General features: G+C 42.1%; 1 protein-coding gene across 1 annotated transcript in view; it reads right to left on the reverse strand.

Annotated features, from left to right (window-relative positions):
* Positions 1–12007, reverse strand: part of oxct1a (3-oxoacid CoA transferase 1a) — a 65226-nt gene extending 53219 nt beyond the window's left edge. The window contains exons 1-3 of the mRNA XM_077222610.1: positions 11694–12007; positions 10351–10459; positions 9530–9620 (exon numbers count right to left, since the gene is read on the reverse strand). Coding sequence (XP_077078725.1) covers positions 9530–9620; positions 10351–10459; positions 11694–11792 — 299 coding nt within the window. The 5' untranslated portion in view covers positions 11793–12007. The remainder of the gene's footprint in view (positions 1–9529; positions 9621–10350; positions 10460–11693) is intronic.
* Between the last annotated feature and the right edge of the window lie 288 nt (positions 12008–12295).

The raw sequence follows: 12295 nt of genomic DNA on the forward strand, positions 1-12295 counted from the left end.
TGTGTTTTATCATCTTCCATACATAATATTGTCACAAGATTCAGGGAATCCAGAGAAATATTAGTCTGTGTTGGGTAACGCAGTAGACCTCTGTTGAATGTGCGGGACCTTTGAGCCCTCAGATGGCATTGCACAAGATACCATCATGCTAATCCATTAAATACAGCCACATGTGCTCAGGAGTAATTTGGAAAACCGTTTTCACTGAACACAGTCTGATGCTGCATCAAGAAATGCCACTTTAATCTCTGTTACGCAAGGAGAAAGCTTTACATCAGTTCTATGTGGAGATGCCGGCGAGTTCTCTTGGCCTGAGCTCATCTCAGATGGCCTAGAAGACAGTGGAAATGTGTGCTGTGGTCAGATGAGTCCATGTTTCAGCTTGTTTTTGGGAGAAAATGGACATCGAGTTCTCAGTCCCAAAGACGAAAGGCACCGACCAGACTTTCACCAGTGACAGGTGCAAAAGCAAACATCGGTGCTGGTATTGAGGTGCATCATTGCAAACGGTATGGGTAACTTGCATTATTGTGAAGGTACCATTGACATGGAGGCATATATTTGGATTGTACAGAGACATAAACTGCCATCAAGATGACATCTTTCCTGGGAAGCAAGACGATGCCGGGGCTCATTCTGCACATGCTAAAACTGAGTGGTTTCTAGACACTCTGCACCATAGAAGGGATGTGCCTGCCTGTTTACTGCAGTCCAGATATGTCTCTTATGGAAAATGTATGACCCATCATGAAAAGGAGAATCTGGCAACGATGGCCACAGACTGTTGAGCGGCTGTCTTGTATCAGACAAGATTAGGCAAATATTCCACTAGCAAAACTCCAACAATTAGTATCCTCAACTCCCAAATGATTAAAAAGTGTAATTAAAAGGAAAGGTGATGTGACACAGTGGTAAACATGTCTCTGTCCCAACTTTTTTGGGGTGTATTGCAGGCATCAAAATCAAAATTTGTTCATATTTACTAGGGCTGGTCCGAATACCATTTTTTGAGCTTCGAAGCTTCGGTAGTAATGAACATCGAATATTCGAAGCTTCGGCGAGAGGGGGCTGAACATATTCTTTTCACTAATAAAGGCAGGAATCTCTGTGTTGGTCTGTCTTTTTGCATTTTGATTATTTCGAGAACCGTTCATCCAACCGACTTCACAAGTGTTGCATTTGGTGCAAAATAGATGGACACGCGAGACGCGACCCATTCAGAATTAATAAACTTTTAGTTACAGATCAGCGCGAGCGGGAAGCAGCGCACCTCACGCGGGCAGGGTTTATATGCTCCGAGAACGGACACTCCACTATGATATAAAACGCACACACACAGGTCTGTTAAATTAAGCAATACTTTTAAGGTAGTCTAATATTTTTCTGACTAACAAATTACTGACACAGTAAAGGGTAGATTTAAATAAAGAAAAACGAAATTTAAATAAAGACAAAAATAAATTTAAATAAGGAAAAACGAAATTTAAATAAAGAAAAAAATAAATTTAAATAAAGAAAAACGAAACTTAAATAAAGAAAAACGAAACTTAAATAAAGAAAAACGAAATTTAAATAAAGAAAAATGAAACTTAAATAAAGAAAAAACGAAATTTAAATAAAGAAAAATGAAACTTAAATAAAGAAAAAACAAAATTTAAATAAAGAAAAACGAAATTAAGTTAAATTAAACACGAGATTAATTTAGATTGATAATAACGGGTAAAAGGCTAATACATTTTGTTTCTATTATTCTATTTTCCACAATGTCAAAGCAACGCAGCTTAACCCAAAACACAAGCTCAGGCATGCACTTCGGTCCATACAAACTCCGCTGTTCTGCGCTCTAGCCAGAGAACACTCCCGTTGCAGGAGTGTTCTATTTCTAGCATGCACGCATTTTCCGCGTGGCTCGAGCCGCGCCTGAGACGCGTGTTTCACACAGGCAGTGTGCAAACTCCAACCTGTTAACATGGGAGCTGAAATAAAAACGTACATGCCACACAGCTGAGACGCTCACGCCATGCAGCCAGTGTGTCGCCGGCCTTATTCAAGCGCGAGTGAGAACCGTTTCGCGGGGGATCCCAGGTGTGCAAAAAAAAGAAAAAAAACGAATATTCGAATGTCAAATTTTCAAATCGAATACCAACCCACCGAACGAATATTCGAATATTCGAATATTCTGGTCCAGCCCTAATATTTACAAAATGTTGGTCAGTGAAAACATTGGAAAACTTTTCTTTGTACTTTTGTCAGTTTAATAAAGTTTAAATAGAATTAACAAATCACATATTTTTGATTTTATTGCATTTTACAAAATGTCCCAACTTTTTCTGATTTGGGGTTGTAAATTTTAGGGATGCACCGATATCACTTTTCCAGAACGAGTCCGATACCGATATTTTCATTTTTGGTACTCACCAATACTGATACTTTTATTTTCAATGCATTTGTAATTTTTAAATATATTGGGTAGAGAAACCTAAAGAATATAAATCATATTAGTTGGCTTAATTTGTTCATGTCAGGATCTGGGTTGCTTCTCTCTCTTTCTCACACTATTACACACACTCATTGACACACTCATCTTACTCACACACCAGCATACACACTCTTACATGCCTCCACTCATTCATCACCTGTTGATCATCTCAATCAGCGCTCGCGCTGATTTTTTTTAGTTTCACCTGTTTCTAGTCTTGCCTGATTACTCTGTCTACTTCTGGTGTTTGCTCTCTCTGTTCTGTGTCGGATTATTGTGTGTGTTACGCGCTGCGTTATGCTCCTTCTCTTGTCAGCTTATTATCACCTTGTTTTTGTCTTGTGAAGCAGTGTTCGTCAAAGTGCGACCTGTGTTCTGTCAGCTGCTGTGGTGAGCCTCGACTAGCCATTTCCTTACCGCCTCACCGTCCTTATGATTGTTGCATTGATGTCCATCCTGGCACCACGCCACCCCGCGGTAGATTATATTCTCTCTCTGCGCCCGAACGGGAGGCTTTAGAGAGATACCTCTCCGAGTCTCTAGACGCTGAGATTATTGTCCCATCTTCCTCTCCTGCCGGTGCGTGGTTCTTCTTTGTGAAGAAAAAGGATGGCTCGTTGCGTCCCTGCATTGATTATCGAGGGTTGAAAGACATAACGGTCAAGAATCGCTACCCCTTGCCCCTTATGTCATCGGCTTTTGAGATCTTGCAGGGCGCAAAAGTCTTCACAAAGTTGGACTTACGTAACGCAAACCATCTCGTTCATATTAGACAGGGGGACAAGTTGAAGACCGCGTTTAACACCCCTATAGGTCACTTTGAATACCGCGTTCTTCCTTTCGGGCTGGTCAACGCTCCCGCAGTATTCCAGGCGTTGATCAACGATGTCTTGCGAGACATGTTAAATGTCTGTGTGTTCGTTTATCTAGACGACATCCTCATTTTCTCACCCTCTCTTGAAGTACACCTACAACACGTTCGCCGAGTCCTACAACGATCACTCGAGAACCGCCTTTTTGTCAAGTTAGAGAAATGTGAATTTCATTCTCGATCGGTCACGTTCCTTGATTCGGTTGTCTCTGCTGAGGGTATCAGCATGGATCCCGAGAAGGTGTGGGCAGTCCTCGATTGGCCTGCTCCGGAGTCTCGAGTTGCTCTAAAGCGGTTTTTAGGGTTCGCTAACTTTTACAGACAATTTATTCGTAATTTTAGTCAGGTCGCCGCCCCTCTGTCTGCCCTCACCTCGACTAAATCTCGATTCGTTTGGTCAGAGGGGACGCAAGATGCTTTCGATCAACTCAAGAGGTTGTTCACCTCCGCGCCCATTTTAGTCACTCCGGATCCTGAGAGACAATTTATAGTCGAGGTCGACGCGTCCGACATTGGGGTAGGGTTCTTCTCTTGATGACAAGGTCCATCTGTGCGCCTTCTTTGCCCATCGTCTTTCGCCGGCAGAGCGCAATTATGTCATTGGTAATCGGGAGCTTTTGGTGATTCGGTTAGCTCTGGGGGAGTGGCGGCACTTGTTGGAGGGAGCCAGTGTTCCGTTTATTGTTTGGACGGACCACCGGAACTTTTCGATCTCGTTTAGGCCGGGTTCTAAGAACCTTAAACCCGACGCTCTCTCGCGGCAGTTCGGTTCTTCAGAAGAGGCTTCGACCAAGGAGATTATTGTACCCCAACACTGCATGGTCGGAGCTGTCGTCTGGGGAGTCGAGCAGACCGTGAGGAGAACTCTTTCACACGTTGTCAGACCGCCTTGTGTCCTTGAGGGTACGTTATTTGTTCCCAAGACCGCTCGTTTGGCCATTCTTCAATGGGGTCACTCCTCTAAGTTGGTCGCACATCCCGGAGTTAGGGGTACCTTGGCCGCTATTCAGCAGAGATTTTGGTGGCCCACTAGAGAACGTGACATACGTCGCTTCTTGTCCTGTCTGCGCCCAGACTAAATCTAGCAATCATCCGCCTGTTGGCCTTCTCAGACCGCTGCCCATTCCGTCACGCCTATGGTCGCACATTGCTTTAGATTTCGTTACCGGTCTTCCGTCGTCCGCTGGCAACCCGGTTATTCTCACTGTGGTTGACCGTTTTTCTAAAGCAGCTCATTTCACTCCACTTCCTAAACTACCGTCCGCTCGTGAGACCGCCCAATGAATGGTAGATCACGTATTTAAGATTCATGGTCTTCCTTCAGACATTGTTTCTGACAGAGGGCCCAAATTCGCTTCTCCGTTCTGGAGGGAATTCTGCCGACTGATTGGGTTATCCCCCAGTCTGTCATCAGGATTCCATCCTCAGACTAATGGGCAGGCCGAACGTACCAATCAGATTATCGGACGCGTGTTGCGCAGCTTGACTTCACAGAGCCCAGCATCTTGGAGCGACCAGCTATCCTGGGCTGAATACACCCATAATTTACTTCCTTCGTCCGCCACTGGGTTATCCCCATTTGAGGGCTGTCTCGGTTACCAACCTCCACTTTTTACATCTCAGGATTCTGCGACCTCTGTGCCTTCCGTACAGGCCTATATTCAAAGGTGCAAGTGTACTTGGAGGAGAGTGAGATCTGCGTTATGTCGCACTAGAGAACGAACTCGTAGAGCTGCAAATCGTCGTCGGGTTAAAGCCCCTAGATACGTGTGTGGGCAGAAGGTGTGGCTTTCCACTCAGAATCTTCCCATACACGAGGGCTCACGTAAGCTTATGCCCCGTTTTGTCGGTCCCTTTGCTATTGTGAAGGTTCTTAGTCCGGTAGCTGTTAAGCTAAGATTATCTTCTCAGTTACTCCGGGTACACCCTGTATTTCATGTGTCTCGTATTAAGCCTGTCATTCGCGCTCCCATCCGTCCCACCCTTCCTCCTCCACCTCTTGACGAAGAGGCTTCCATTTACAGAGTTAGCAAGCTGCTTGATGTTTCGGCCTCGGGGGCGTGGCCACCAGTTCTTGGTCGACTTGGAGGGCTACAGTCCTGAGGAGAGGCGGTGGATTCCGTCCCGGGACGTCCGGGACCGCTCGCTCATCGAGGATTTCTACCGGGCTCGCCAGGCCTCTTCCTCAGGAGCGCCTGGTGGTGGTCGTTGAGGGAGGGGTACTGTCAGGATCTGGGTTGCTTCTCTCTCTTTCTCAGACTATTACACACACTCATTGACACACTCAGGGGACTTTCACACTGGCAGTTTAGTTCGGAACGGGGCACGGTTCGCATGAAAAATTGTTAATGTGAACGCTGTCATGGGACCCAGGTGCGCACTGGGGTATCGAACTCGAGACTGCCTGGAGGAGGTGGTCTGAGTTCGGTTGCTCCCGAACCGTGCTGCGATTCGCGTGTATGTGAAAACAACACGGACTCGGATGCGCACTTGTTCAGGAAGTAAAGTATCCTGCGCATGCGTTTTAGCCGATTATGATGTATTTAGTTAAATAAAACACACGTAAGGGATGAAGATTTACCCTGGATACGAGCAAGAGTGAGTCTGCAGTGTATTCGCGCATAGTGCGTGCAATCAGGGCAACAAATTAATGGAAATCCACTGTCTCCTCAAAAGAGTCCATTTGCAAGCAGCGGAAAGACAGATTATGTGAAACACACACACAGTTAACCTGCGTTGTTTACTCAGCTATGAATAATAGCACCAAATTAATAAAAAAACACAATATATTGACCCACGTCGTGTTTTCTATCATGCGCCGTGCACGTTTGCAATTACGTAAGATGCACGCAAATGCACCAGAGTTCGATAGAATCAAGTTGAGTGTGAAACCAGACCAACGCTGCGGGGGGCGCCGGGAACAATCGCGCCCAGGCTCGGACCGCAGCAGACGAGCCCAGTGTAAAAGCCCCCTCATTGACACACTCATATCACTCACACACAAGCACACACACTCTTACATGCCTCCACTCATTCATCACCTGTTGATCATCTCAATCAGCGCTCACGCTGATTCTAGTCTTGTCTGATTACTCTGTATACTTCTGGTGTTTGCTCTCTCTGTTCTGTTTCGGATTATTGTGTGTGTTACGCGCTGCGTTATGCTCTCTTCTCTTGTCAGCTTATTATCACCTTGTTTTTTTCTTGTGAAGCAGTGTATGTCAAAGTGCTACCTGTGTCCTGTCAGCTGCTGTGGTGAGCCTCGACTAACCAACTCTGCTACCTGCTTTCTACTAGGACTAGTTCCTTCTGACCAAGAGATTCGTCTGCTCCTCGTTTTGCTCTCCTATCAAGCATCTTCTGTTACGCTGTCTCTGGAGAGCCTATCTTGAGTTCCAGTTCTGTATTATAGGCTATCCGCCTGTGTTGTTGAGCATTAAAGACATTTCTTTTGAGCTACCTTTGCATTTGGATCCCTTTTGTTGCCTTCTGACAGTTCTGACAGATCATCTGATGATAGTTGACAGTTCATCAAATATACATTTCCTTCAGTTATTTCAGTAATTAAGCCTGCTAAAATGTATTGTATTAGTAATACGTCTGTTAATTTCACTGTTCATTCTATTGCTCATTTTATCTATCATTTAATAGCACAGCACATATTTAGATCAGCTCCTGCAGGGCTCAGTGCTGAAGACTGGGTTCGGGATTTAATGTTAATTTGCTTGATTAAGCAGCCATATTACCCTGTAGCCCAAGACTGGTTGCCCACTGAAGCTAAGCAGGGCTGAGCCTGGTTAGTACCTGGATGGGAGACCTCCTGAGAAAACCAGGTTGCTGCTGGAAGAGGTGTTAGATGTTACATGTATGTCCTGTGTTTACCCCCTTCCTTTGTGTATTTGGTTCAGTCCTGTTCCCAATTTTCCCGCTCATCATTAGTATTCAGTGAATTCACCTGTTAATCTGTCATTATCAGTTCTTTTGCCCCAGCTGTGTCTTGTTTTACTTATCGGTTCCCTCTGTATATAAAACCCCTTTATTTCGGTCTGTTTCATGTCTGTCGATGTCACTACATGCGTGGTTGTTTCTGTTCCTGTTCACTTTGTATCCTGTCTGTGGGTATATAGTTTGTTTAAATAAAGACTGCTACAACTGCGATCCTGCTTCCCGTGTCTACCTCAACCAGCCCGTCACATTAGTGAGGCCAGCAGGGGGTGTTCAGCCTGTGGTCTGTCTGGGTCCTAATGCCCCAGTATAGTGATGGTCCACACTCATCTCACTGTCAAAAGAGCACCGTCCTTCAGATGAGATGTTAAACTGAGGTCCTGACTCTCTGTGGTCATTAAGAAAAAATACCATGCCACTTCTTGTAAAAGAGTAGGGGTGTAACCCCGGTGCCCTGGCCACATTCCACCCATTGGCCCTTGCCAATCACGGCCTCCTAATAATCCGCATCCACTGAATTGGCTCTATCACTCTCTCTCTCCTCTCCGCCTGTAGCTGGTGTGTGGTGAGTGCACTGGTGCCATTGTACTGTGGCTGCCATCGCATCATAAGTGGATGCTGCACACTGGTGGTGCTTGAGGAGAGATTCCCTGATATGATTGTAAAACACTTTGATTTGTAAAGTACAGTAGTACATCTGAAAGCGCTATACAAATGCCTCATTTATTCAATTTGTTTGATAAACATTAAAACACAGGAGCAGGTTTATTAGACTGCTCTCCCTTTAAGACCGAAAGCATGGATTCCATTTGAATATACTATCTATGTTCACTTCAGATATAACCGACTTTGTTTACTAGGATACTCGCCAAGATGGGAGTTTTTACATAATTTTGCGTGAATTCGTCCGTACAAGCCCAAGACATGAAAGAGAATTAAATTCACTGTTCACGCGCTGTCTGAGACGATTCTGTGCGAATGCACCCTTAGACCCAGTGTCTTCCTCCTGTGCAAGCAACGCATGCTAATGCCAAACACTACTGTGACGCAGGTTTCACATTACAGTCTCACTGAGCAGCCTATCTGTGGTAGACCGGAAGTTTTTTACCACAGAAATTCAGAACTCACAGAACAAGTTACAACAAACAATGCATTCAAGAACAGCGGGCTACAAACAGTCAGATGGAAGGGAAACAAACTTCAAGGGAAATCAGTGGGGAACTTTGGGGAACTCAAAAAAAGTTTTCCAAAACACTAACTCTGGAAAAAAGCCAGATGTATTGAATTAAAAAGGGCACTTATATGCGTTTGATATGTCTGTTTTAAAGGAGTTGACATAAATAAATGGTGTAAAAAAAAAAAAAAAAATTTATTTTGTTGGCATATTTAACATACACAGTATCCAGCCTAACTAAAATTATTAGAATTAACTTTATCGCTTTCTTCAAGGATCTTCAGCAGCAACCTACACTGGCTTCACTCACTGGTCATGATGGAAATACAAAAAAATCAAAATAACATAACTGGCCCACTCTCAGAGATTATGCAAAGATATAGTCATAGACTACCAACCTGGGACAATGCCAACACAGAAAGACCTATACATAGATCAGCCTCAAGTCACATGTTCAGAGCAGCTGCGACATAGCAGCAATAAACCAAACGTCAACGTTCAATAAGACAGTAAATTAGACTGTATAACTAGACATTAAGAAAACATTTACTCTTTCTAAAAAGGAATCTTTATCATTGATCTCCACGTGCACGCTGTGTTCTGTATTTACCAGTAGGCCTAGACCAACTTGCAGATTACTCTTGGTCAAACTGGTAATCTCTTTCTATTTGTGGTCAGTTGCGCGCACATTCTCATTGTCGTTTAAATGATTCTTGTAATGACATTTAGGGGACAATTGATGCTATGGAGCTGTACTTAGTGACCTAAGAAGATGTTTGTCAAGAGTGACTCCGATTGTTTTTGTTATTTTGCCAGCTTTAAAATTTCTCCAAATGGATTTTAAATCTCAAATCACAGAAGTATTCTTTCTGATTATGCTCAGACTTTTACACAATCATGCCGTTTGCTGTATGCTGTTTCTGTTGTTCGAATGCGTCAGGAAGTACAGAAGTTAAATGCTAGGCCTGTTGGTGGGCTACGATAATAAAGATGGTCGAGTTTAATCCAGTTACTGTTTTTGGCTGGGTTTAAGCTGTTGTTTACTTCTGAAAAGGCTTACCCTGCATTATTGCTGACTGCAGTCAGGCTCTTCACTCCGGTCTTCAGCAAACTGTTTATCAGGTTCTCTGGAATACCACATAGGCCAAAACCTGCGAATGAAGGAAAAGGATAGTAAAGAAATCAAAAAATACTTGTTGGCATGACCTCCTCAGCCATTTATCAGGGAGATGTCAATAAATGTTGTTCTGTACAGAGTTAATATAATAATTAAAAATAGTATTAATAAAATAATATAATAAAATATAATATAATATAATATAATATTCAAAGGTTTGGGGTCAGTAAGATATTTTTTATTTTTGGAAGAGAATTAAAGCTTTTATTCAGCAAGGATGCATTCAATTGATCAAAAGTGACAGTAAAGACATTTTTCAAAGAAAATGTATCATGATTTGAACGAAAACATTAAGTAGCACTCCTTTTCAACATTGATAATAATGAGAAATGTTTTTTGAGCACCAAATAAGGTAATAATATTAGAATGATTTCTGAAGGAACATGTGACACTGAAGACTAATGTCAGTTATGATTGAGTAATGATGCTGAAAATTCAACTTTGCCAACAGAGAAATAAATTACATTTTAAAATATATTAACATAGAAAACTGTTCTTTTGAATTGTAATAATATTTCAAAATATGACTGTTTTTATTGTTTTTTTTATCAAATAAATACAGCCTTGGTGAGCAGAAGACATTTCTTTTAAAAATGTTAAAAAACGTACAGACCCCAAACTTTTGAACGGTATACTAAGTAATAACTAATCAGACAGTTACTGATTAAGATTGAGGTCATGATAAATAATAACCCTTAAGTTACCTCCCACAAGAATGGTTGCTCCGTTAGGAATATCTTTGACGGCATCTAGGGGGTCAGAATAAAATCGTCCGGACCGTTGACTTGATGTAGAAAAGTAACAGCCGCACGTCTGCCAACCAGAAACATGAAGTAGAATGAATGAAACAGCCTGGACATACAGAAGCACTTAAAAGCATGAATGAAACAGATTTCCAAACTTAAATGTTAGATATTTACACTGGATTCCTAAATTACGCATAGAAAAGTTAATTGTCAAATAAGATTAGTTTCCACTGTCAGCTAAAGCAGTTTGATTTTCCCATGCGGACATTCACGTGATAAATAAACCTCGAGAGTCCAGCGGAGCAATCCATTTCATCTTTATTTGTTTATACAACAGTGCGTGTTTGACCTCACAATTGCTCCAAAGGACGAGGAGAGGAAACAGCTGACCACTTATCACTCTGTCTCAATAAATAATATCTGTTATGTTTATATAGAAGCCTTGAGCAGTATTACCAAACAATAATCAACAAAAATACTGTATTATAGGAGAAACCAATATGACCAGTGTTATTCCTTGAAAAAGAGATTCACAGGTTTCTGCTCTGTCTGTACAGACCTCCATGAACCTCACATCCACATGACACTACTAGCATGAGACTGTCATAAATAGGTATATGACTTCAAAACCAAAGCTATCTTAGTGGTCAGGGCTTGGAGAATTATGATCCTTGTTCTAAGAACTAGTTATAATAGCAGTCTAGTACACCTGCACCTGTTTTGGGGGGAAGGGGGGGGGTGAGAGTTGGGTTACTGTTAACCAATGAATAGTGTTTGCAGTGTTGTCAAGGTAGTTAAAATATAAAAAACAATAGAAAAATATAAAATAAAATATAAAAAACAATAGAATTTCCATTCAAGTTTTTGATAAAATCTGTTGTAGATTATGCCTCAAGACAGAATTGCTTAATGACCTTGTGTTTCCAGTTCTAGTCCAACAATAATAGGCTACAAATATATGAAACAAAGTGACTCAAGATCTTGTGTATGCTGATTGTATTGAATGGCTTGCTAAAATAAAAACACAATGCAGCACACAATGACCACTTTTAGAAGTCTCTAGCTATATGTAATGATTTTTGACTTCAAGAATATGTAAGTTTTGCCACACATCATTCAAACACAAGCAAACACATCATGTAACGTTATAGAATTATTTATAGCTTCCTTATACTACCTGGACTTCTCTCGTCGCCCTGCAATGGGTAGTAGGGTTCAAAAAAAGACAAACATAGATGCACCGACACGTTCAACATCATGCAAAATTTCGGATGCACCGTCTTTTGCTTCTAAACACTGACCTTGCCAACGGAGAAACGCAAGAGGTTCGTCTTGATCGTCGCTGTCACGTTCCTGAGGATCACATTCTCCGCTCTAGTTAGCGCTTTAAGAGTCGCCATGTCTGAAAATTACAGGCCTAATTTTATGTATAGTTAATGATGGTGACAGTAATGCCCTCGTTGATCTCAGGCGGCGATGAGGTAAACGAGGGAGTGTCGGGGGCTCGATTTGCTTATTTGCATTTAACTCTCTCACTGCCATCTAGCGATTTCCGATTCATTCTTATGAGTCGGATCTTTTCTTTTAATGTGTCGGTCGTTCAACTGACAAGTCTGGATGATTCATTTCCAAATCGTACTGAATCTTTCGGAGTGGTTCAAGATTCAACAAAGCATTTGAATTCGCCAAGAATTGTTTTTGTATATGACCGACTCTCGGTAATCCAGATAAAGCGAGTCAGTGAACACAGCAACAGAATTTGCTTTAAGCGTACAGCATAAATGTTCCAAATAAAACTTGCTGAAAAATATGTTTACAGTTATAATAATAACAGTTTTACACATACATGACAGTCTTTAAATAGCATTTAAACAAGCAAAACCACATTTTCAGTCAAGCAGTC

Source organism: Siphateles boraxobius, unplaced genomic scaffold (genome assembly GCF_051911475.1).
Source record: "Siphateles boraxobius isolate OS27281-9 unplaced genomic scaffold, OSU_SipBor_1 9, whole genome shotgun sequence".
Taxonomy (NCBI): Eukaryota; Metazoa; Chordata; class Actinopteri; order Cypriniformes; family Leuciscidae; genus Siphateles; species Siphateles boraxobius.